This window comes from Urocitellus parryii, chromosome 9 (assembly GCF_045843805.1).
Source record: "Urocitellus parryii isolate mUroPar1 chromosome 9, mUroPar1.hap1, whole genome shotgun sequence".
NCBI lineage: Eukaryota > Metazoa > Chordata > Mammalia > Rodentia > Sciuridae > Urocitellus > Urocitellus parryii.
This window is the reverse complement of record NC_135539.1, coordinates 67,177,569-67,203,737: the sequence shown is the minus strand read 5'-3', so window position 1 is coordinate 67,203,737 and position 26,169 is coordinate 67,177,569. Positions and strand designations below refer to the sequence as shown.

The window sequence follows — 26,169 nt, the reverse complement described above, 5'->3', positions numbered from 1 at the left end:
TATAAATATATAAGTATGATTTTAAGAAAATAAAAGAAAGGTAATGATGAGTACAACATGTAAATCAACAGTTCTCTAGAGGAGGCAAAAAAATAGGATAGAGGAAGAGACAGGAGCAAATGTGCCAATAATGTTTAGGTTCTGGGTTGGGCAACAAGTTCATGGGCAAATACATATGAAGGCTATGAGCTGATCCATTCCTAGCCACCTGAAGGCCACTAATAAATACAGACACAAATTATTTGTATAATATATATTACATATAACATAATACACGTAAATATATATTTATGTAATTAGATATGTTATGTAATATAGATATAAAATGTATAATAAAATATACAAATATATACTATATGTAATATATTTAAAATATATATACAGAGAGAGAGAGAAAGAAAGAGAGGCAATATTGTTTTCAAACTTAATATGCTAGGGACATCATCTTATACAGGGCTTCTCAAACTTTCTTACCAAAATATTTTTAATATTGCAAAAGGTTGAACTGCTAAAAGTCAGAGAGAATAGCCTGAATAACCAGGAGAAAGCATAACAGTTCCAAATTTTAAATTAAAAATTCATGTAGCAAATATTCATAGCTGTATTGTTCATGAGAGCCCAAATGTGGAAACAACCTAAATGTTCTTCAACTGAAGAACAGATAATCATAATGTGGTATATACTTACCATCAAATATTAGCATGCCACAAAAAGGCATGCTAATAAATGCTATAATATGGATGAATCTTGAAAATATTAAACTAAATGAAAGACGCCAGACAAGGGCCACATATTGTATGATTCTATTTATATGAAATGCTCATAATAGGTAAACCCATATAGCCAAAAGTAGATTAATGTTTGCCTAAGGTAGGGGAGTTTGAAAGGAGATGAGAAATGCTCATTAACAGTACAAGAGGGCAACAAAAATGTTCTAAACTTAGATGGTGGTGATGACTACACATTCACAGTCCTCTGAATGTACACTAAAATTGTAACATTGTACATGATAATTAGGTGGATTATATAGTCTACGCATTATAGCTCTTTAAGACCATCACAAATTTAAAAACATATTCACATGAAATTTCCATTCTGTTCCATATCTTTGCCTTAGCATAAAATAATATGTTTTTCATACCAATTTTTTTTCTAGTAAAATTGTTCCTTCAGGATAATTCCGTGTCTTTAGAAATGTGGTCTAGGAATATGTCCTCATAGGTTCAGGTGAACTTATGTGCCAGTTTGCCTGGGACATCTCTTGTTTGTGCTTGTTCTAGAAACTTTACCTAAACCACCCCTTGAACTCTCCAAGGTATACACATTCATACAAAATGTGTATGGTCACCTACCATTGTAGTCAGTTCCCTTGACCCCTTTGCCCTGGCACATCTGCATTCCAGTTTGGAAAGGATAGCTTTAGGTAACCAACAATACTACCTTGGAAGCAGACTTTAAAAAAAAAAAAGTCAAATCAATGATCAAGAATACCAACAACAATAAATACTAGCAAGGTAGTGAGAAGACAGGAACACTTGCACATTATTAGTGGGACTACAGATGAATATAAAAAATTTGGAAAGCAATATAGAGATTCCTAAAAAAAAAAACTAGGGATGGAACCACCATATGATCCAGCTATACCACTTCTTGGCATTTTCCCCAAAGATCTAAAACACTAGGGCGATACATCCACCTTTATAGCAGCACAATTCACCATAGTTAAATTATGGACTCAACCCAGTGAGTGGATTAAGAAATTGTGATACACACACACACACACACACACACACACAATAGAGTTCCACTCAGCCATAATATAATGAAATTATGCCATTTTTGCCAGTAAATGAATGGAAATGGAGAATATCATGATAAGTGAAATAAGCCAAACTCAGAAACTCAAAGATTGAATGTTTTCTTTCATATGTGGAAGCTAGAGTAAAATAGAGGAAGTGAGGAGAAAAGGATAGGATAATACAAAGAACCAATCAAGTATCAATTAATAGACAAGAGAAAGGAAATCCAGTAGAGTAGAGGAAAGGCAATGGGAGAGGGGAGGGAGAGTGGGAGCGGAAAGGGGGGCTCATAAACTGCAGTCGACTTCCATGCATGTAAGAATTTGTCAAGATGAACCCAACTACTATGTATAACTCTAAAGATCTGATTTTAAAACATTAGAAATTCGGGATTTTTTATTTCAACAAGCTTGCCTCTGAAGCCCTAAAAACAATGAAATACTTCTATGTCAATTAGGGTCAAAATATATATTATTCAATAACATAAACATTATTTATTTCATTAATAAGACAGAAGTGGTTTATATGGGGCATCTTGAAACTGATTATTCAGAACACAGTCTTCAAGATTAAAAAGTACTTATTTTAGAGAGATGAATAAAATATGCACAAAATCTCGAGCACATATTTATACGGCAGCTTGGAAGAACATCAGGGTGCCTTTTTTCTTCTCTATAATAACCTGAGTTTGTTAAAAGAAAGCCCTATTTACAGTTATTGTAGGTTTATTAATAATAAATAATGACATAAAAATGACTGTTTACTAATTACACATTAAGGACTGTTTTTATTAAAAGGCAAACTCAAATATGTGATAATGGCTTTGTTATTATAAATTAACATAAAACATAACTAGGGTATTAATCATAACTATCATAAGCTGCATTATTCATATTAATTATTAATACATGCTAACAAGATGCAAAATATTTAGTAGAAAACTACATTTTTATTGACTTCTCACTGTTTTTAATTTTTTACAAGTATTCAAAACATTAGTGAGATATCAGAAAAAAATACTAAAGAAATTCTTTTTGATGGGAGAGGGTATCAGGGATTGAACTCAGGGATACTCAAACACTGAGCCACATCCCCAGCTCTATTTTATATTTTATTCAGAGACAAGGTCTCACTGAGTTGCTTAGCACCTCACTTTTGCAGAGGCTGGCTTTGAACTGGTGATCCTCCTGCCTCAGCCTCCAGAGCCACTGGGATTACAGGTGTGTGCCACGCCCAGCTTAAAGAAACTCTTTTGAGATTCTCATTCAATTCTGTTTTTGCTAATGACTACACTTTATATTTTTATTTTCAGATTTAGCCCCTGTTAAGTTTTTTTTTTTTAATCCGCTGGATTTTCATAAAGTCTCGTAAAATAGTAAATTCTCTCTCCTTATTTTGTATGTATACATTCTAACTTTTTATAAAAAATAATTGAATTGGTATTCAAATAAAAAGATTATACCAGGATTTAAATGCCAAATTTAATTAGAAGCTTTTGCAATATTAATATAGTGTTTGAATTGCTTCTGCTTCCTTTACTCTCTAGAAAACCATAGGTAAATAGCAGAGCTTTTCCCAATGGTTGCAGAGAGGATTTTCAAAAATAAGTGTTCTTTATTGATAAACATAACAAAAAAGACAGAAGGCACTAAACAGTGGCTGCGGAGGGAAGATGTAACTGAACACTTTTTCCCTTAACTATTTTAGTAATTTATCTACAATTTCACTCACATAATGATGAAAAGAATCTACTAAAGCTGACCCCAAGTGGGTGAACAATATGGGAACTTGATATCTTGGTCAATGGACCTCAATCTGATATAACAAAGTCAAGGGTTCTCACATTTCTAATTTAAAAACAAAACACACAAATCTATAACAGATACATGCTAAACCAAGAAGTAAATTAATGAAAAATTAAAACTGCAAGTAGCTTCTTGCTACCTCATTGGGTTGACTCATTCATTCCACTTCATATTTGTTCATTCGTTTATTCGTGGCTCATTTATGGGGCAACTCCAGGGTTCTTTCTCACACATGCAAAAATCCTATGTTTAAATAACACAAAGCACCCTTTCTTCTGTTGTATTCCAAAATACTGTGGAGATACAGTATACGTGAAAAGGGAAGTGAGAACACTGTCTTTCTCAAAACTCTGACCTCAGGAGCCATCCAAAATGGTGTTCCCACGGATGTGTTCCGACGGTGCCGGGTGCTGGTGAGCTGGGCAGACACGCCTAGAAGAAAGAGACGAGAGATTACCTTTTACATTAATTAGCCTTGTAAAGTGATTTCGATTGCTATAAATTTTCTTTCAAATGAATATTAAAATTCTGTTCCCTCAAAGCTGTCACTGGACTTGAACTCACTTTAAAGAAGAATGAATCAGGATCTCTGCATAACCAAAATACAGAATAATTCTCTTATTTCCTATTTTCATATCTAAATCCTGCCCAAGGTCCCATTTCAAGTCTTATGCCCCCATTCTGGCTTCTAATCTGCTTCCAATCATACTAATCTCTACTTCCTCTGATGCTCTACAGTTTATACTATTTGAACTCTAATTACATATTTTGGCATATAATTGTTTTCCTTCCTTCCTCTCCCCATAAATAAAGCTGGGGAATTTTAAAATGTTTTATATGATGTTATATACATAGTAGTTAAGTTGTAAATGTGCATAAAATTATTTTACATCTATCAACTTTGGCCAAATTACAAGTTTTAAATTAACTATATCTAACATTTAAACCAACATCATTAATAGAATCAGTGATTTTAAATTTAAATTTATACTAAACCAATACATAAAATCATAAAAATCACACATATTTATGAGGTATCATGTGATGTTTTGATACATTTATATATTGTATCAAATTAGATTAATAATATCTGATCTTATCTATCTCTTTAAATGTTTATGATCTCTTTATGGTGAAAACACTCAAAATATACAGTACATTATCTTTATCTACAGTCGGTCTACCATGCAGTAGCACACCAGAACTTCTTACTCCTATTTAACTAAAATTGTTTCTGTGGGTTTGTTTCAAATATATATTTATTTTAGTTGTAAATGGACCTGTATTTTATTTATATGTGGTGCTGAGACTCAAACCCAGGGCCTCACACTTGCTAAGCAAGTGCTCTACCACTAAGCTACAACCCCAGCTCCAATTTTTGTGTTTTTTTTTCCCAGTTTGTTTCTATTTATTTAAATAGAATTGTTCTGAGTATTCAATTTCACAAATAAAAAAGTAACATTGAGAACAATTATACTGCATGCCAGAATATTAAAAAATGCAATTCAGAATATTTTCTTACTTAAAAATAAACAAGTGTGAAAAATGATTTCTTAATAATAATGACTTATATTGTTAGTATATAGCACATATTTTACATATCACATATTTAATGTGTTCCACCGATGCTAGGTATACAAGTATTTTTTGTGAACCACTTGATCTTTCAAAACATTAAAGCAGAACTTTTTATTTAAAAAGTTATTTATGTATACATTAATAAAAATGACCATTTGCCTCATTTTTCTTTTCTTTTACCTTTGTAGAGATTACAAAATGAAGTGCTATAATGAAGAGACAACCAAACATTATGTCATATTTCCATTACTGCTACCTGGTTAGACGTAAACATCACTGATCCTCATGAGAATTTGAAATAAGATGTCTCCTCTCAATTTTCATCCTCCTCTTCCTCATGCAAGGGGGACAGTACAGTGCTCCTGCCCTTGACCTGCTCTGGACTTGATGGGATAGACCCAAATCATGAGTGGTCATTGATTTCTCTGCTTTGCCAAGTACCTTATAAGTGTTCCATTAGTATTCGGCTCTCGCTGCTTATCTAATAAGCCAAGTAGAGGAAGACAATGATTGAGATTTAAAATGGGGGTATATTTGATTCCCTCAAGATGGCATTTAACTTTCACCATGAAATTTAAAGGCTAGATTTGGCCAAATGGGTGTTTCAATGGTGCGATAGTTGGACATTGGGGTGTTTTGGTTCCATGTTAGATATATCCCTTACTGACTTTCTCCTTCTATGCATAAATCCTATCCTAATTGATGAGCTTCAAAATTCAATGAAGTTTTAAAAATTTCATTAAAGATAAAACACCTCCTCTGTATCATTTTTCAAATTTGAAGGGAATCACCTTTTGACCCAGTTATCTCACTTCTTGGCATATACCCAAAAGACTTAAAAACAGACTACTACAGTGAGATGGACACATCAATGTTTATAGCAGCTCAATTAACAATAGCTAAGCTATGGAACTGACCTAGGTGCCCTTCAATTAAATTATGGCATTTGCTGGTAAACAGATGGACCTGGAGACTATCATGCTAAGCTAAATAAGCTAATCCCCAAAACCAAAGGTCAAATGTTCTGATATGCAGATGCTTACTCATAATAAGTGGGGAGGGAGACAGAGGGAAGAACAGAAATTCACTGAATTAGAGGGGAATGAAGGGAAGAGGGGGCATGGGAATTGGAAAGACAGTAGAATGACTGGCATAACATTCCTGTGTTCCTATGTGAATACACGAACAGTGTAACTCCACATCACATACAACCACAAGAATAGGAAGTTATACTCCATGTATGTATGTCAAAATATATTCTACTATCCTGTATAACTAAAAAGAACAAATAAAAAATTGTAAAAAATGATTGTCTTGGGCTGGGGATGTGGCTCAAGCGGTAGCATGCTCGCCTGGCATGCGTGTGGCCCGGGTTCGATCCTCAGCACCACATACAAACAAAGATGTTGTGTCCGCCGAGAACTAAGAAAAAATAAATAAATATTAAAATTCTCTCTCTCTCTCTGTCCCCTTCTCTCTCTCACTCTCTCTAAAAAAAAAAATGATTGTCTAAATCAACACTTGAAGTTTCTCCCTTAAACATTATACAACAGAGTATCTGAAGAAACAATATCAGCACTTATTATCACTCTTTTCCAAAATGCTACTCAGGCAGTTTATATTTCAAAAAAGTTAGATTTTAATCTCCATCTTTTTTCCCTATGAACTAAAGGTCAAAATGATTAAACATGGATTTTCTTCTATTTTTATTTTTAATTTTGGTCGTGCTGGGGGTAGAACCCAAGGCCTTGTGCATGCCAGGCAGACACTCTACAGCAGAGCCATATTCCCAGCCTAAATATGGATTTTATGATAGTATCAAAGAATAATAATTCATTGATACAGAGCAGGAAAGAAAAAATTAATTTAAAATGTAATCTGAACTTTCTAAAATTTATTCTAAGGGTTTTCAATTATTTCTGAAAAAACTTTATATTATATTTTATCCCTGAAGGTATAAAGAGGGAAAAAAACACCCACAACCAACAGTTTCTCTCTCTCTCTCTCTCTCTCTCTCTCTCTCTCTCTCTCTTTCCTGGATATGAAGATGACATCATTAGAATCGGCATTTTTCAGCCAGTATCGATGTCCTAGCATTAGGAGTTATAGACATGAATGGTTGGGAAGGATCACAGGAAATATAAGGAAGGATGTTAATAAATGATTTTTGGGGTGTGGCATGTAGCTGAAGATAGATTGTCACATTGTTTCTTGGAAATGTAAATCCTGAGTGGAGACACTCATGGAGGGAAGGTAACTACAGCTGAGTCAACCAAAGCAAGGCCCTGGGGTACAGAGGGTGGGGCCTACTCCTGAGGTCCAGCACTGCTGCAGCTCTATTCTTAGCAGGCCACATCACCTGCTTCTCTTTTGATTTTGTGAGCCAACTACTGCTCTTTCTGTATTCTTATTGGTCAGAGTTAGTTTCTCCCATTAAAACCAAGCAACCCTGAATACAAAGCTCTAGTGATTTTATAACTAACATAGTAAATTAACAAGGGCAATAGTCACTCATGGGTTAATAAAGCCTAAGAGTCATGAGGCTTTATATTTATATGAGAGTGCAGTAAATTTGAATATTTAGATTACTACGAGATTAAAAATTTTCTAAAGCCAGGCAGAGTGGTGTACACCTGAAATCCCAGAGACTCAGGAGGCTGATGTAGGAGGATTGAAAGTTCAAAGCCAGCCTCAGCAATTTAGCGAGACCCTGACTCAAAAAATAAAAAGAAGCTGGGGATGTAGCTCACTGCTTAAGCATCTCTGAGTTCAACTCCCAATAACACCCTCCCCCCAAAAATCTAAGGAACACATTTGTCCTCTAAGATCTTGAGTCAGTCATCCCAAATAATAAGAAAAATTCAAGCAGTATACTGTAAGCAGATGCAGAGACAGATTCTTCTTTATATGTTTACTGACATATTAATATACACATTCATAAAAGTATTAATTATAATTTTAAAGCATTCAGTTAAATAGCAATCTGATAGAAATGCAACTATTTCTTCCTGAACTCCAATAATGTTTTACACACAGGCTGGTATTGATGCCCCTTCAAAGACCACTGGCCTAAGAGGCGCTAGGGTGATGAATTATAACACTCTTTGCATTTCATATATCATTTGGTGTAAAACAGGATTTCTGGAGAAGTAAACGGAATGGTAGAAATAAAGATTCATCCCAGAATATCAATAAGAAAACAAAAGGAACCAAATTAAGTGAGAAATGAAATTAGATAGAGTAAGAAATGTTGAGATTAGAACTCCCAACTCTTTGTCAAAGGGGTAAACCAGTTTAAATAACCTCCATGAATGTGTAAGAGTTTCAACTTCTCCAAACACTCACCAACATTGTTATTATATGTCTTTTTAACACAACCATTTAGTGAGTATGAGGTGCTATCTCATGATTTTGATCTGCATTTTCCTAATGACTAAGGATATTGAACATCTTTTCATGAATTTATCGGCCACTTAGATAGATTTAAAGAACTGTCTCATTTCCCAATTGGCTTATTTATCTTTTATTACATTTGCATTATTTTTAATTGACAAATCATAATTTTAGTATATTCATATGGAGAACAATGTGATGTTTTAAGTCAAAGGAAATTAACATATACATCATCCTCCTTGACATTTTTGTGGTGACACTTTGAAATTTACAATACGTTGTTATTGATTCTAGACACCCCACTGTGCAATCCATCTCAAAAGTTATTCCTCCTACCTAACTGAAACTACCCTGTCCGGTAACTCCCAATTCCCTCCCCACTCTCTAGCTTCTAGTAACTATCATTTGACTATACTTCTGCACAGTCAATTTTTCTTAGATTCCACATATAAATGAGATTATGTGTTTTAAAAAAAGAAAATTTGAGATTAGAGGACTATTACATTAAAAACAGGACACACACCTCACTCTGTAAGGGTGACAGAGGAAGGCATTTACTAAATTCCATGTTTTCTAAGTGCACCTACAATGCCTATGAAACCTCAAGATCACTTTGCCCACGTAACCTAATAGATTCAAAGTAAAAGTCAACTGGATGGTCATGAGTTCTAACTTGTTCACTTTCAGGTTAAAAATGAAGCTGAGAGAAAAGTCACTTCCTTGAGGACAAATGGCATTTTTTACTTAGCATAAATTCTCTCAGGAAAAATAGCTAAGAAGGTGGAAAAATGCAAAAGTCTATTAAAAATGATTGACATAAATTACTTTAAAACACCACAGGGATCCAAAGTATGAGTCCAGTAGCCTCAGGAAGTAAAAAAAAAAAAAAAAAAAAATTAGGAAAATCATTTTGTCCAGAGAGTAACGAATGGAATAAGTCACCCAAGTAAATAGTTACATAATCATCTCAAAAGAGAAGATGCTGAATGGTGGAAAATTCCAGGCAGAAATTTGGGATAGTGAAAGGATATGGAAAGGCACCGGAGGCCAAAAAGAGATCAGGGCTGAACAGCAAATAGGCCAGGAAAGAGGGCAATAATCCATTAAAAGTCAAAGCCATGGAGACATTACAGAGGTTTATGTTAATGATTCTTCAGCCTTTTGCTTTGCTAAGGAATTCTCTTGCCATTTTTGCCCCATCTAACAAAGCTTCCTGGTCTATTGAGTGGCTACACAGCAACTTTATTCTCTATTGCATAAGTCCTACTTCTAGGGAGAGAAATGCGCACTCAAGATTTATCTTGGGGTCTTAGGGAGACCGTATAAATACCAAATATGTGGTTTCTAACTGTAGGGAACTTGATGTGCTATAATTCACACAGCAAAACCCTTATAAACAAAATTCTACAAGCATGAGAATTTAAATTATAAGAATATAGAATTCTGTCAACATAAAGGGTCATTGCGTCATTTAATTCTGCCAATTTTGTAACTAAGGTTAAGATAGTATGATGGGTAAATGTATATATCCACTTGGCAGGACCATGAAAAACAGATATTTGGTCAAATATTATTCTGGGTATTTCTGTGAAGGTGCTTTTTGGACCAGATTAACAATTAACTTGGTGGATATTAAGTAAAACAAATTACTGTCTATAATGTAGATTTATACAGCCTCTAGCATTGTGAGCCAATTTCTTAGAATAAATCTCTCTCCTCACAAACACACATGCACACACACACATACACTTGAACACAAACACATATTTTACATGGGCACACACATACATTCACATATTCACACATACACACACATACACACATACACACATTCTGCTGGTTCTGTTTCTCAGCAGAACCCTAAAAATGATGTCTTCCATTTTTAAAAAACTTTTTTTTATCTCATATAACTCTCTTTTTAAAATTTTTTTATTAGGTGCTCAAAACATTACAATGATCTTGACATGTCATACATTCGATTCAAATGGGGTAAGAATTTCTTATTTTTCCACGTGTACAGATTGCCGGATCACATTGGTTATACAGCCATGTTTATACATACTGCCATACTAGTGTCTGTTGTATTCTGCTGCCTTTCCTATCCCCTTCCTATTCCCCCTCATCACCTCTCTCTACCCCATCTACTGTAACGTATTTCTCTCTCTCTTTTTTTCTTGCTTCCCCTTCACACCATCTTATAGGTAATTTTGTATAACAATGAGGGTCTCCTTCCATCTTCCATGCAATTCCCCTTCTCTCTCCCATTCCTTCCCACCTCTCATCACTGTTTAATGGTAATCTTCTTCTCTAGCTCTTCCTCCCTGCTCTGTTTTGAGTTGCCCCCCTTATATCAAAGAAGACATTCGGCATTTGTTTTTTAGGGATTGGCTGGCTTCACTTAGCATAATCTGCTCTAATGCCATCCATTTCCCTGCAAATGCCATGATTTTGTTATTTTTTGGTGCTGAGTAATATTCCATTGTGTATAAATGCCACATTTTTTTTATCCATTCATCTATTGAAGGGCATCTAGATTGGTTCCACAGTCTAGCTATTGTGAATTGTGCTGCTATGAACATTGATGTAGCTGTGTCCCTGTAGTATGCTCTTTGTAGGTCTTTTGGGTATCGTCTGAGAAGGGGAATAGCTGGGTCAAATGGTGGTTCCATTCCCAGCTTTCCCAGGAATCTCCATACTGCTTTCCAAATTGGCTGCAACAATTTGCAGTCCCACCACCAATGTACAAGTGTAACCTTTTCCCCACATCCTCGCCAGCACTTGTTATTGTTTGACTTCATAATGGCTGCCTTTCTTACTGGGGTGAGATGGTATCTTAGAATGGTTTTAATTTGCATTTCTCTGACTGCTAGAGATAGTGAGCATTTTTTCATGTATTTGTTGATTGATTGTATATCCTCCTCTGAGAAGTGTCTTTCAGATCCTTAGCCCATTTGTTGATTGGGTTATTTGTTTTCTTGTTGTTTAATTTTTTGAGTTCTTTGTATACTCTGGAGATTAGAGCTCTATCTGAAGTGTGTGGGGTAAATATTTGTTCCCAGGATGTAGGCTCCCTATTTACCTCTCTAATTTTTTCTCTTGCTGAGAAAAAACTTTTTTGTTTGAATACGTCCCTTTTGTTGATTCTTGATTTTAACTCTTGTGATATAGGTGTCCTATTAAGGAATTTGGAGTCTGACCCCATGAAATGGAGACTAGGGCCAACTTTTTCTTCTATTAGATGCAGAGTCTCTGGTTTGATTCCTAGCTCCTTGATCCATTTTGAGTTAACTTTTGTGCATGATGAGAGAAAGGAATTCAATTTCATTTTGTTGCATATGGATTTACAGATGCTATCCTTCCTCCATTGCATGCTTTTAGCACCTTTGTCTAATATAAGGTAGTTGTAATTTTGTGGATTGGTCTCTGTGTCCTCTATTCGGTACCATTGGTCTACCTGCCTGCTTTGGTACCAGTACCATGCTGTTTTTGTTACTGTTGCTCTGTAGTATAGTTTAAAAATCTGGTATTGCTATACCGCCTATTTCACTCTTCCTGCTTAGAATTGCTTTTGCTATTCTGGGTCTTTTATTTTTCCAGATGAATTTCATGATTGCTTTTTCTATTTCTGCGAGGAATGCCGTTGGGATTTTGATTGGCATTGCATTAAACCTAGAGAGTACTTTTGGTAATATCGCCATTTTGATGATGTTAGTTCTGCCTATCCATGAACAGGGTATATCTTTCCATCTTCTAAGGTCTTCTTCTATTTCTCTCTTTAGGGTTCTGTAGTTTTCATTGTATAGGTCTTTCACCTCTTTTGTTAGGTTGATTCCCAAGTATTTTTTTTTTTTTTAGGATATTGTGAATGGGGTGTTTGTCCTCATTTCCATTTCAGAGGATTTGTCACTGATATATAGGAATGCCTTTGATTCCATTTTTTGGTAACAACTCTTAGGGTTGTTCTCTCAAAACTAAAATGGACTGGTTTACTCCCTATCAGACATGTCACACATGATTATTTTATTATGTACCATAGTTGCAGCAACTTCTAGGGGTCTAAGGACCAGAACTTTTTTTTTTTTTGCTTTTCATTTTTACCCTCATTAGTTATTCTCTTTTTCCTTTTTAAGAGCCAGATATTAAATCTAGGACATTCAAAAGAACACAGAGCTGAGGATGTAGATCAGTGGTAGGGTGCTTGCCTAGAATATGCAAGGCCCTGGGTTTGATCCTTTGCCCTGCAAAAGTAAATAAATAAGCAGAAACAACAATAAAAACAAAAGCAGCCATGTATCTGAAGAAATTTTTTGTTTGTTTTTTGGTACTAGGAATTGAATTCAGAGGTGCTCTGCCATTGAGCTACATCCTCAGCCCTTTTTAAAACATATTTTTTATTTTATTTTGAGACAGGGTCTTACTAAGTTGCTTGGAGCCTAATTTGCTAAGTCTGGCCTTGAACTTGGGATTCTCCTGTCTTGGGTTCCCAGTCACTGAGTGAGATATAATTTCCTGAGATTTCAGGTATGTACTACAATACCCAGCCCTAAAAAGATCTTTAGTTTACACTCTAGGTTCCTGACAAAGAGAAAAACTACAATTTAAAACAAACAAAAACAAAACAAAACAAAAATCAGCAAATTCCTAGAGAATGAGGAAGAATCTGATTTCCAGAGTTACTACATTATTAGATTAAAATATCTAATTTTCAGCAACAACAATAAAAAATCATAAGGTATACAAAGACATAGGAAATTATATCTCACTCATGGGAAAAAAAAGTAAACCATCAGAAACCAGCCCTGAGATGATGAACTTGCTACACAAGTACTTTAAAACAACTGTCTTAAGGATGCTCAGAGAACTAAAGGAATATATTGAAAACATTAGGAAATGAGATGTGAACAAAACGGAAATACATTTAAAAAAATATTTGCCTAAAAATGAACTCTGGAAATAAAAGTACAATAACAGAAGTGACAAATTTATTAGACTGATTCAAAAGCATATTTGAACATGTAAAGGAAAGAATCAGTAAATTTGCAGAAAGAACAATTGAAATTATCAATTGTGTAGAACAGAAGAAAAAACAATTGAAGAAAAGTGAACAGAGCCTAAGGAATCTATGGGACACCATCAAGTGGACAGATGCACAGTGTGAGAATCCCAAAAGGAGAAAAGAGAGAGAAAGAAGGAAGAGAGATTATTCAAAGAAATAATGTCCAAAAATTTCCTAAATTTGATATAAGACATTAATATTCAAGATCTTAATGAATCCCATGTAAGATGAATTCCAAGGTATCTATACCAAGACACATAATAATCAAATTGTCAAAAGACAAAGATGAAGATAATCTTGAAAATAGCAAGAGACTAGTGGCTTATCAGATAAATGATAAATAAGATATCAGAAACTCTGAGGCAGTGGGGCTGAATTTTTTGAAAAATTTCATCCAAGAAACCTATATCCAGTAAGACTATCCTTCAAAAGTAAGGTAAAATTAAGACATTCTCAGATTAACAAAAGCTGAAGAAATGTCTTAAAAGAAATGCTAGCCTGGCGTGGTGGGGCACACCTGTAATCCCAGCAGCTCTGGAGGCTGAGGCAGGAGGGATCGCGAGTTCAAAGCCAGCCTTAGCAAAAGTGAAGTGCCAAGCAACTCAGTGAGACCCTTTCTCTAATAAAATACAAAATAGGGCTGGGGATGTGGCTCAGTGGTTGAGTGCCCTGAGTTCAATCCCTGGTACCCTCCCCTCAAAAAAGAAAGAAAAAGAAATGCTAAAAAAGAATCCTATTTTTTGAAATAAAAGGTCACTAAATAGTAACTGGAAGCTGTAACTGGAAGCTGTATGAAGAAATAACAATTCAGTAAAGATAAATGTAATTAAAATTATAAAAACAACTCTTGTTTTAACTTTGGTTTATAATTTATATTTTTGTTTTTTACATAATTTAAGAGATGAATGCACATTTCAAGAATCTACTATTAGGGCTAGGGTTGTGGCTCAGCAGCAGAGCACTTGCCTAGCATGCTTGAGGCACTGGGTTCGATCCCTGGCACCACATAAAAAAATGGGCAACTAAAATAAGAAGGTATTATACCCATCTACAAATAAAACAATATTTTTTTTTAAAAATCTACTATTAAAGCTAGTATAAGTGTAATTTGGTTTGTAACTGTGATATATAGCTTTCTATAGGGCTTAAGAGATTAATGTATAAAGGGCACAATTATTAGTTTGTATTTTGGACACACAATATATAAAAATGTAATTCTATGTTATTGATAATTGAAAAGTTGTTTACAGAGATGTATGGAAGTAGAGTTTTGATATGTTATTGAAGTTAGGCTGGTATAAGTTCAACTATAAGGCATAAAATGTAATCTCCAAGGTAACCATAAATAAAAGGAAATGAGAAAGGAATTTGAATACTTTATAACAAAACAGAATTAACTAAACAGAAAAAGAGAGAGTAATGTAAGAAACAGGGACAAATGCAGCTATCAGATATACAGAGAGCAGGGCAAAATGACACAAGTGAGTCTTCCTTATCAATAATTACTTAAATTTCCATGAAATAAATTCTCTAAGACAAAAACTGGCATAATGAATTTAAAAAATCTGTTCTAACTCTATGCTATCTACAAGAGGTTCACTTTAGATTTAAGGACATGAATAAGTTGAAAGTGAACGGAAAGGGGAAAATCTTCCATGTAAATAAATGACCAAAATAAAGAAGTGACTATATAATATCAAATAAATAGATGAACTTTTTTAAAAAAATTTACAAGAGACAAAAAGTTTCGGTATAGAAAAAGTAACAATTATAAAAATTTATACTCCTAATATTAGGACCTCAAAATATCTTAAGAAAAAACTGAAAAAATTGAAAGGAGAACTAGACAATTCTAAAAGAGTAGTTGAAGAATTTAATACCCTACTTTCAACAATAGATAGAACAACTAGACACAAAATAAGTAAGGAAACAGAGTTCTTAAAAACCACAATAAACCCAACAATAGAATACACATTCTTCCCAAGTGCCCATGAGACATTTCCCAGAACAGACTACATGGTTCGCCACAGATAAGTCTCAATCAATTAAAAAAGATAGATATAGCAGGATATGGTAGCACACACCTATAATCTCAGTACTTGGGAGGCTAAAGTAGGAGGATAAGTTTGACTCCAGCAACTTAGCAACACCCTGTCTCAAAATAAATTAAATAAATAAATAAGGCTGAGGATGCACTCAGTGGTAGAGTGTTCCTAGGTTCAATTCCCAGTACCACATGCACACACATTCATACAGGCACAAAAGAAGGTATACAAATTATATTCTCTGGCCATAATAGAACGAAGTTACAAATCAATTTATAGAAGGGAAACTAGGAAATTCAGAAATTTGTGGAAATTAAAGAAGACATTCTTCAACAACCAGCAGGTCAAAAAGAAATCAAGAAGGAAATTAACCAAATAACTGATACAAATGAAAAGGAAAATAACATACCAAAACTCATGGAATGCAGCACAAGCAATAGGTGAATTCATAGTTATAAACACACATTTTTTTTAAAAAATGAAAACTTTCAAGTGAACAGCCTAACTTTATAACTTAAGGAGCTAGAAAAAGAACAAACTAAACCCAAAGTTACCAGAAAGTAGGAAATAAAGATGAAAGCAGGAATAAATGAAATAAACAGAAAAACAAAAGAAAAAACTTCATTAAACCAGGTGCTAGTTCTTCAAAAAGATGAACAAAATTACAAACATTAAGCGCACTAAGAAAAAAGAGAAAATTCAAATTATTAAGGCCAAAATGAAAATGGAGACATTATTACTGATGCTACATATATAAAAAGGATTATATGAGAGTACTATGAACAACTGAATGACAACAAATTGGATAACATAGATGAAATATACACACTCCAACAAACACACAACATACCAAGACTGAATAGTGAAGAAGGAGAAAATCTGAGTAGATCTATAGTTAATAAGGAGATTAAATCAGAACATAAAATCTCCTAATGAAAAAAAGTTCTGGACTGAATTTTTTTTTTAAGAATTAACGTTTAAACTAACTAGAAGAAGAAGAAAAAATTTTCCTTATTTTTTCCATTTGACCAGCATTGCCCTCATACCAAAGCCAGAAAAATATCCCCCAAATTTTATGTACCATTATCCCGTAGGAATATGAATAATAAAAATCCTCAACAAAATATTAGGAAACCAAATTCAAATATATCTTAAAAGGATTATACACCATAAATAACCAAGTGAAAGTTATTCCTGGAATGCAAGTATAGGTTCAATAAATAAAAATCAATCCACATATTAACAAAATTAAGAGGAAAAAAATACACAATCATCATGATAAAGAAAAAACACTTGACAAAATCCAAAATCCTTTCATGATTACACACACACATAAGACAGAAGGAAATAACCACAATATAATAAAATCAATATTTGAAAAATTCACAGTTTTTCATGCTATTCAATGGTAAAAGACTGAAAGCTTTTCTTCTAAGATCAGGAACAAGGAAAGGACTCTTGTCTACATCACTTCCATTTAGCATGGTACTAGAAGTCTTGGCCAGAGAAATTAAGCAAGAAAAATAAATAAATGATATCCAAATTCGAAGGAAGAAGTAAAATGATCTCTTTCACAAATCATATGATATATACATATAAAAAGAACCTATATGCTGAATACTACAAATCATTACTGAAATAAATTGTAAAAAAAGATACAAATGGATACACATTCTTGTTTGAATTGGAAGACTTAATATTGTTAATATATCAATATTACCAAAGGAATCTACAAATTGAATGCAATTGCTATCAAAATTCCAATAACATTTTTTGCAGAAATAGAAAAAACCACCCTAAAGTTTGCATAAAGTTAAAGGAGCCCTAAACATCCAAAAATATCTTTAAAAAAAAAACAACAACATACAGTTGGAGGATTCACACTTCTTGATCTTAAAACTTATTTCAAAGATGTGGTAATCCATGGTACTGGCATAAAGAAAGACATACATGCCAATGGGATAGAAGAAAAAGGCAAGAAATAAAGAATTGTATGTGTGATCAGTTGATTTTTTTTAATTGTTGGAAGTTCAAAACATTACACAGTTCTTAATATATCATATTTCACAGTTTGATTCAAGTGGGTTATGAACTTCCATTTTTACCCCGTATACAGATTGCTGTATCACATCAGTTACACTTCCATTGATTTACATATTGCCATTCTAGTGTCTGATGTATTCTGCTGTCTATCCTATTCTCTACTATCCCCCCTCCCCTCCCCTCCCCTCCCCTCTTCTCTCTCTACCCCCTCTACTGTAAATCATTTCTTCCACTTGTATTATTCTTCTCTTACCTCTCCTTTCTTCTTATATGTCATTTTGTATAACCCTGAGGATCAACTTCCATTTTCATGCAATTTCCCTTCTCTCTCCCTTTCCCTCCCACCTCTCATCCCTGTTTAATGTTGGTCTTCTTCTCTAGCTCTTCGTCCCTACCCTGTCCTTAGTTACTCCCCTTATATCAATGAAGTCATTTGGCATTTGTTTTTTAAGGATTGGCTAGCTTCACTTAGCATAATCTGCTCTAATGCCATCCATTTCCCTCCAAATTCTATGATTTTGTCGTTTCTTAATGCAGAGTAATACTCCATTGTGTATAAATGCCACATTTTTTTTATCCATTCATCTATTGAAGGGCATCTAGGTTGGTTCCACAATCTTGCTATTGTGAATTGTGCTGCTATGAACATCGATGTAGCAGTGTCCCTGTAGCATGCTCTTGTTAGGGCTTTAGGGAATAGACCGAGAGGGGAATAGCTGGGTCAAATGGTGGTTCCATTCCCAACTTTCCAAGAAATCTCCATACTGCTTTCCAAATTGGCTGCACCAATTTGCAGTCCCACCAACAATGAACAAGTGTACCCTTTTCCCCACATCCTCTCCAGCACTTGTTGTTGTTGGACTTCCTAATGGCTGCCAATCTTACTGGAGTGAGATGGTATCTTAGGGTGGTTTTGATTTGCATTTCTGTGACTGCTAGAGAGGGTGAGCATTTTTTCATGTACTTGTTGATTGATTGTATGTCCTCCTCTGAGAAGTGTCTGTTCAGGTCTTTGGCCCATTTGTTGATTGGGTTATTTGTTATCTTATTGTCTAATTTTTTGAGTTCTTTGTATACTCTGGATATAAGGTTTTTTGTTTTTTTGTTTTTTTGTTTTTTTGATAAGAGTACCAAGACTATTCAATGGGGAAAGCACAGTCTTTCCAAGAAATGGTGCTGGGAAAACTGGATATTCACATGCAAAAAATGAAGTTGGACCTTTACTTAACACCATATACTAAATAAAATGAACTCCAAATGGATCAAAGGCTCAAACATAAGAGCTAAATCTACAAACCCCTTTGAAGAAAGCATAGGAGAAAAGCTTCTGGACATTGGATTTTAGAATGGTTCCCTAGAAAAGACGCCAAAAGCATAGGTAATAGAGGGAAAAGAGAGAGAGTGGACTTTGTGAAACTCTAAAGCTTTGGCCATCAAAAGACACTACTGACAGAGTAAAATTAACAGGGTAAAAAGGAAAACCACAGAATGGGAGAACATATTACATATCATATATCTGATGAGGGATTAACATTCAGAATATATAAAGAACTCCTAAAACTCAGTGACAACAGAACAACCAACCTGATTTTAAAATGCGCAAAAGACTTGGAGAGAGATTTTTCCAAAGAGAAGGGGAATTGCATGGAAGGTGGAAGAAGACCCTCATTGTTATACAAAATACACGTATAAAGATGTGAGAAAAAAAAAAGAATAGTGTCACCTTAGATTGGGTAGAGAGAAGTGATGGGAGGGGAGAGAAGGGAAGGGGGGAAAGGAAGGACAATAGAATGAAATAGACATTATTATCTGCATGACTGCATGACCAATGTAATTCTGCAACCTGTACACTCAGAAAAATGAGAAATTATATCCCATCTGATTCAAATGTATGATGTGTCAAGGTCATTGTACCATCATGTGTAACTAATTAAAACAAAAAAATTTAAAAAGAAAGAAAATATACAAATGACCAATAATCAGAGAAAAAGATGTTCAACATCATTAGAAAAATACAAACCAAAACCTTACACCCATTAGCACGGCTACTATTAGAAAACAAAACAAATAAATGTGGGTACTTTCCTTAAAAACAAACAAACAAACAAAGAAACAAAAATAAAAAAATTTAAAAAACCCAGACTAGCATTAAGGAGAATAAGAATAAAATAGAACACTTGTGCACTGCCTGTGGGAGTGTAAATGGTACAGGAATTGTAGAAAACAGTATTACAGTTCTTCAAAATATAAAAAGAGAATTACTGTACGATCCAGCAATACCCAAAATAACTGAGTGAAAGGACTCAATGAGACATTTATTTGTAATGCCTTGTTTTTAGAAGCATTATTGGTAATAGCCAATAGATTTACACAAACTAAGTTTCCATCCACAAATTAATAGATAGACATAATGTGTTATATAGATATGAGGGAATATCCTTCAGCCTTAAAAAGAAAGTAAAATTTGACACACACTATATTTGCCACACTATATGGATAAATCTCAAGGACATCATCCTAAGTGAAATAAATCAGTAAACAACAAGACAAATAATACACAATTCCACCTTATGAGGTACTGAGAGTTGTAAAACTCATAGAAACAAAATGCAATGATAGGTTTTGGGGTTTGGAAGGAGGAGAAAATGGTGAGTTATAATGAGTACAGAATTTCAGTTTTGCAATGTAAAGAGAGTTCCATGGATAGATGGTAGCGATGGTGGCACAATAACATGAATATCTTTAATACCACTCAGTTGTACAATTAAAACGGTCACAATAGTAAATTTTATGTTATAAACACACACACACACATACATACACACACCACAATAAAAATGTGTTATTTTTTAAAAGGCAAAAAAGTAGAATATTCTACAGCTGACCTAGAATAAAAAAGGCCTAAGACCTCCCCATCAAATATACAACTCTCTTCTTAAATGTTTTTAAAAGATTTAAAGTACATAAATAATCATATATTATTTATAAACAATGCTATATCTGATAATCTTGTTTAAATAGTATTTAGTAAACACATGCAATACTTCACAGTTGATATTTTTCAGAATTATTGCACATCTCTAATAAAAAAAAATACATTGAAGTGTACCTTTCAACCAAACACTTTCTCTCCCTAAACTTTTTTTTCCCTTTGTTAATTCGGAAGATAGGAATAAATCAATGATCCTTTATTGCTTATGGGTCAAAAATTACTTAGTGAATCTCATGCAGGCTATACCCTTTCTCACTAGGAAACTCATATTCAGACAACCTTTTGACATATAAGGGGGACCAAAAATCTTCTGATGGTCTCCTTCAGAAGATCGAGATAGTCATCATTATACAAAATTCATGTATGAAAATGTGAATTTGGTGTCAACATACCTTATATACAAACAGAGATTTGATAAATCATGGTATAAAGGTGTATTAAGAATTGCAATGCAAAAAAATATGAATGTAATGCACTCCTCTATTGTGATGTATGTAAGAAATAATAAAAATAAATAAATTAATTAATTTAAAAAAAATCTTCTGATGGCCCTGTGACAAATGATATTCTAAGTTCTCCCCAGCTTTAACACTCGGTGAAATCTATGAGATGAGTCCAAGTTGGAATGTCTGGCTCTACCTGGCTCTAGATTTACCTCTTTCTTTAGGATGTAGTTCAGGCTAGGGATGTGACTTAGTGATAGAACATGTGCTCACTCACAAGCCCTGGGTTCACTCCTAAAATGAAGAAAGTATGGTGTTTTCTCTAAAGATATCAAAATCTCACTGCTTGCTACCTTCTCCTCAGCTTTAGACTTATGAATCGTGTCCAGAGTTGTCTGCACCATTCAGTTCTTTTTATTTTTTCTTTCTTGTTTGTTTGTTTGGAGTACTAGGGAAAAACCCCAGTTCTTTGCAAATACTAAGCCAGGGCTCTACCAGGGCTCTCCCCAGTCCTGCACCACTCATGTCTGCAGAAGTATGCACTTGTACTGGACCTCAGTTATAGAGAACTGAGTATACACTCTACTTGTTATTCATGGTGCACTCTCATTACTGATACCTTGTCTCATCTTATCATCACCTTCTGTCCAATTCACCTCTCCCATTGTCCTCTCTCCTTCTCTACCACAGAATCATTCATTCATGTGAAAGCTCTTCAAGCTTTTAAAATTTTCAGTTGCAGATTAAGATCATTTACAGGTCTAGTTCAAAACACTTGTTTTACAATGAGAAAGACTGAGAGGCAAAGAAGTGATTCTTAGAAATATAAGGAAGTCCTCTTTGATTCATTCAGTTATCTCATCATAGAAAAGCACACTTGGTACCTCTTATTAAAATCTCTCCTGCTATATTAAAGTATTTTGTTTCTGTATTACATAAATCCCTAAATACAAAATTCTTTTTTATCTGTTGCTAAGCAAAACCACAAATCTTTCAAAATGTCTGCAATTCACTTTTAACTTATATTACAGATTTTTTACATAATCTAGTTATGTAATTTAATTTTAGCAACTAAAGTCTAAAGTTTTAAATACCTGTCAGAGCACAGGGTAACATGCATAACATGCAACAATAAGAAAAAAAATTCTCTAGAATATTTAGAAAATATTTGTCTCACCCCTTCAAAAACACTCTTGGGGAAAAAAAATTTCTTCATTCACAGTCTTTTGCAGAATGAGAGGGCCTAGGAAGCCTTACTGGAACCTTCTCTGTTCATAACTAAATGGATGCAAAGAGAATATCTGACCCAGCTTGGAACAAAGGAGCTTGTTCTCCTACTCCACATTCCTTTTAGTTTGAGGGATTAAAAAATCTGGGTCAGTTAGCTGTTGGCATTGGACCCATAAAGTCAAACAGACAGAGGAGGTTGAAGGCTACTGTTTCTTGAGTAGCTTTGGGCAATTTGTAACTCCAGAGGGTGGTCTGCACACACTCATAAAGAAGCAGAGAGACTGTTTCTCCAAGAGACAGAGGGAGCAGTCTTGGCTTCTACCTTCTACTTCCCTGACCCAGATTCAGTCTCTTCAACCCTGTTCTCATCTATGAGATTGCCTTCTGTATCCTTCCCATTTTTGGAGCTGGTTTGGATTTCTGGTCCTTATGACTAAAAGAACCTCATCTAAAGTATACAGCATTATCTATAATATCTAATGCCTTAACTCAACTTGGAAACATGATCAGTTTGAAACACTTGAACCTAGGGTTCAACAGAATCAGATCACTATAGAATCTACTTATTCATTGTTTAGTTTTATATAACAAATAATTATAAATGCCCTTTCTTTCAAATAAGGTAGGGGTCATGTCTGCAAAGTTCAATAATACACCCTACCCAAAGTATTAAATTTTTATGTATGTAGAAAAATTCTAAAGCTTTGTCAATTATTAAAAATGGTTTTCTCTTTTTTAAATATATAATTCCATTCTATAAGACACTAGGTCTCAGAGTCTCAAGATTCATAATATTCAATTAGTTTATATGTGTGTGTCTATATACATGCACATATAATATATGTATGTGTATGTATATATGTATGTGTGTATATATATATGCACGTATAATATATGTGTGTGTATGTATAAGTGTGTGTGTATATGCTAAATCTCTAGTCTCTACTGTATAGATTTTTTTTTTAAATTTTGACAGAATTTCAACCTTAGAGAAAGCTGGCAAAAGAAATACAAAGTGTTAATCTTTTCTTCCTGCTCTTCCTCCCTGCTCAGTTCTTAGTTGCTCTCATTATATCAAAGAAGACATTTGGTATTTGTTTTTTAGGGATTGGCTAGCTTCACTAAGCATAATCTGCTCTAGTGCCATCCATTTCCCTGCAAATTCCATGATTTTGTCATTTTTTAGTGCTGCGTAATACTCCATGGTGTATAAATGCCACATTTTAATCCATTCATCTATTGAGGGGCATCTGGGTTGGTTCCACAGTCTAGCAATTGTGAATTGTGCTGCTATGAACATTGATGTGGCAGTATCCCTTTGGGGTAAAAATGGGAGTTCATAACCCACTTGATTCTAATGTATGAAATATGATATATCAAGAGCTTTGTAATGTTGTGAACAACCAATAAAAAAGAAAAAGAAAGAAAAAAGAAAGAAAAAAAAGAAAAAAAAAGAAATACAAAGTGCATTTTTTTCTGAACCACTTGGGAGTATGTGATCCACATATGTTTTTTCACCCCAGGAAACTTTAGTTGAATTATTACAAACAAGGACATTCCCCCTATACAATAGTCAAAATCAGGAAGTTTAAACTGAAACATTTCTATCATCTGATCTTCAGATGTCTTTTACATTTCATTAACTATTCCATGTTCTTTTTTTTTTTTGCTACCGGGGATTGAATTCAGGGGCACTCGACCACTGAGCCACACCCCCAGCCCTATTTTGTATTTTATTTAGAGACAGAGTCTCACTGAGTTGCTTAGCACCTTGCTGTTGCTGAGGCTGGCTTTGAACTCATGAAAACTGCTGGGATTACAGGCATGCACCACCGCACCCAACCCAAATATGTTCTTTAAGCAAAACAATCAAGATGAGTTGTTGCTTTTTAGTTGTTGCTATTCAGTCTGGAATAGTTCTTCAACTCTTCAATGGATTGGCCTCATGAACTTGACATTTTTTTTTTTAAGATTTCAGGCCAGTTATTTAAAGAATTGTTCCCAGTTTGGGTTTGGTGGATACTCTCTCATAACTTTATTTTTGGTAGAAATATCAGAGACGTGATGCTGAGGTCTTTTCATTGCAGCCCATCAGGTGGTGGATCAAAAGCCCTCTGTGGGCTGTGTGTGGACTGTTGTGCATAGTAGCCTCCTGAGGGGATAAGTCTGGCACTGGGAACCTTCTGCGGCACCCTGGACAAGGACTGACCACCTGATGCAGGTGAACTTCCCCCTCAAGCTCTGCCAAAGATCCCACACAGCACCTAAGATGGATGTGACCTGCCAAGATGTCAATCAACCTGCTGACTGCAAAACATCTTGAAGCAAGCTCTGCCCTGGAAACCTTGTCCCTGCCTTTGATGTACCCCCTTAAATAAGCCAGGGGAACCATTTTGCCTTTGTCTACTTCCAGAACCCTTGTGGACTAGGTCTATCAGGGGCTTCACTTTCTGTAAGTATATTTTTGAGTATTTGTGCTTTGTTATTTACTAAATATTTAAGATTGTAAATTTTAGGGTGGCCTGGATTATCCTGGGCAGGAAGAAGAACCCCTTAATGAGACGCTGGCCATTATCCCCTCAGTAATGGCGTGATTTTCGTTTGTCTCATGACTAGTTACATTCATTTGGGTCACTCATTAATAATCGCCTGCCAGTCTTCTTCCCTACAAAGTTTATCGTTTATTATTAATAAATATCTTGCGGAGAGTTATTTTGAACTATGAGACTAATCTTATTTCTTTCTAAAACTTAACCCATTAATGCTAGCATTTTTGAAATTTTTGTGTGAATTAATTATTACTATGATGGCTGCCAAATGATTTTTTAATTTTCATTATTCTTTCTGTATTTATTAGCTGGCATTCTTCCATAGGGAAAAGTTTTTGCTTCTATTTATTTATTCCCGTGTGTGTGTGTGTGTGTGCACAGATTTCTATTTTCTTCAACGGATTGACCTCATTACTACCATTTATTATCATTATTTTGATGCTCAAATTGTCTTAGATCTGATCAGCAGGAATTATCTCAAACTGCCATACATACCTCTTTGAAGAGCCTCCATAGTTCTTTGAATTTTTTTTTTAACTTTCTAGATACCCATAAATTTCAGGCTACCTTCTGTAGCCCTAAAACCAATCAAATTCTCCACGAATCCTTAATTCCTTATAGTTGAGAACTGTATTTAAAAGTCAAGAGCTAAGTGCTTGATGTGCTCTCTCTTGGGGATGTCAATGCTCCCAATACCTCTTAATAGTAACAGCTAGTTAAACTCACTACAGAGATCTATCACATACACATATTATGCTTTTGTTTATATGTATTGAAAACCATGGGCTCACATTGTATCTTTAATTCCAACCCAATGCCACTGGGTTCACTTTATTCCCTTTTTCACATTTATAATTCTTTTTTTCTTAAGAATTAATTTTTTAAAATTTTAAGTAAAGATCCTTGTTTTCAGTGTCCCAGAGTATTTCTTGATAAAGTTCCTAATGTTATGCCTTCACCCCCATCCCTGCATATGCTCCCCTCGCCTTGCTTCAGCTCTCACAACCCAACTATGGCCACCGCCATCACCCCACAAGAATGTCCTGCTCTTCCCACGGGGGGACCCAGCACTGGATCCCAGGACACCACTACCAATGAGCTCCCAGCCTGGACACCTTCCTCATTCCACCAGTCTCCAAACTGTGTGCTGAGCTGCACCCCCTATTCCCAGACTTGCTTGTCTCAGCTAATGGCTTTTTTATTTTTTTCCAAATTATTAAGCAAGAACGAAAGGAT

At 34.6% G+C, this 26,169-nt stretch overlaps 1 protein-coding gene across 1 annotated transcript in view; it reads right to left on the bottom strand.

Moving 5' to 3' along the window:
• The window catches only part of Myo3a (myosin IIIA), a 200,593-nt gene that overhangs the window by 145,073 nt on the left and 29,351 nt on the right, over nucleotides 1-26,169 (bottom strand). Inside the window, exon 5 of the mRNA XM_026401190.2 lies at nucleotides 3,960-4,036. Coding sequence (XP_026256975.2) covers nucleotides 3,960-4,036 — 77 coding nt within the window. The remainder of the gene's footprint in view (nucleotides 1-3,959; nucleotides 4,037-26,169) is intronic.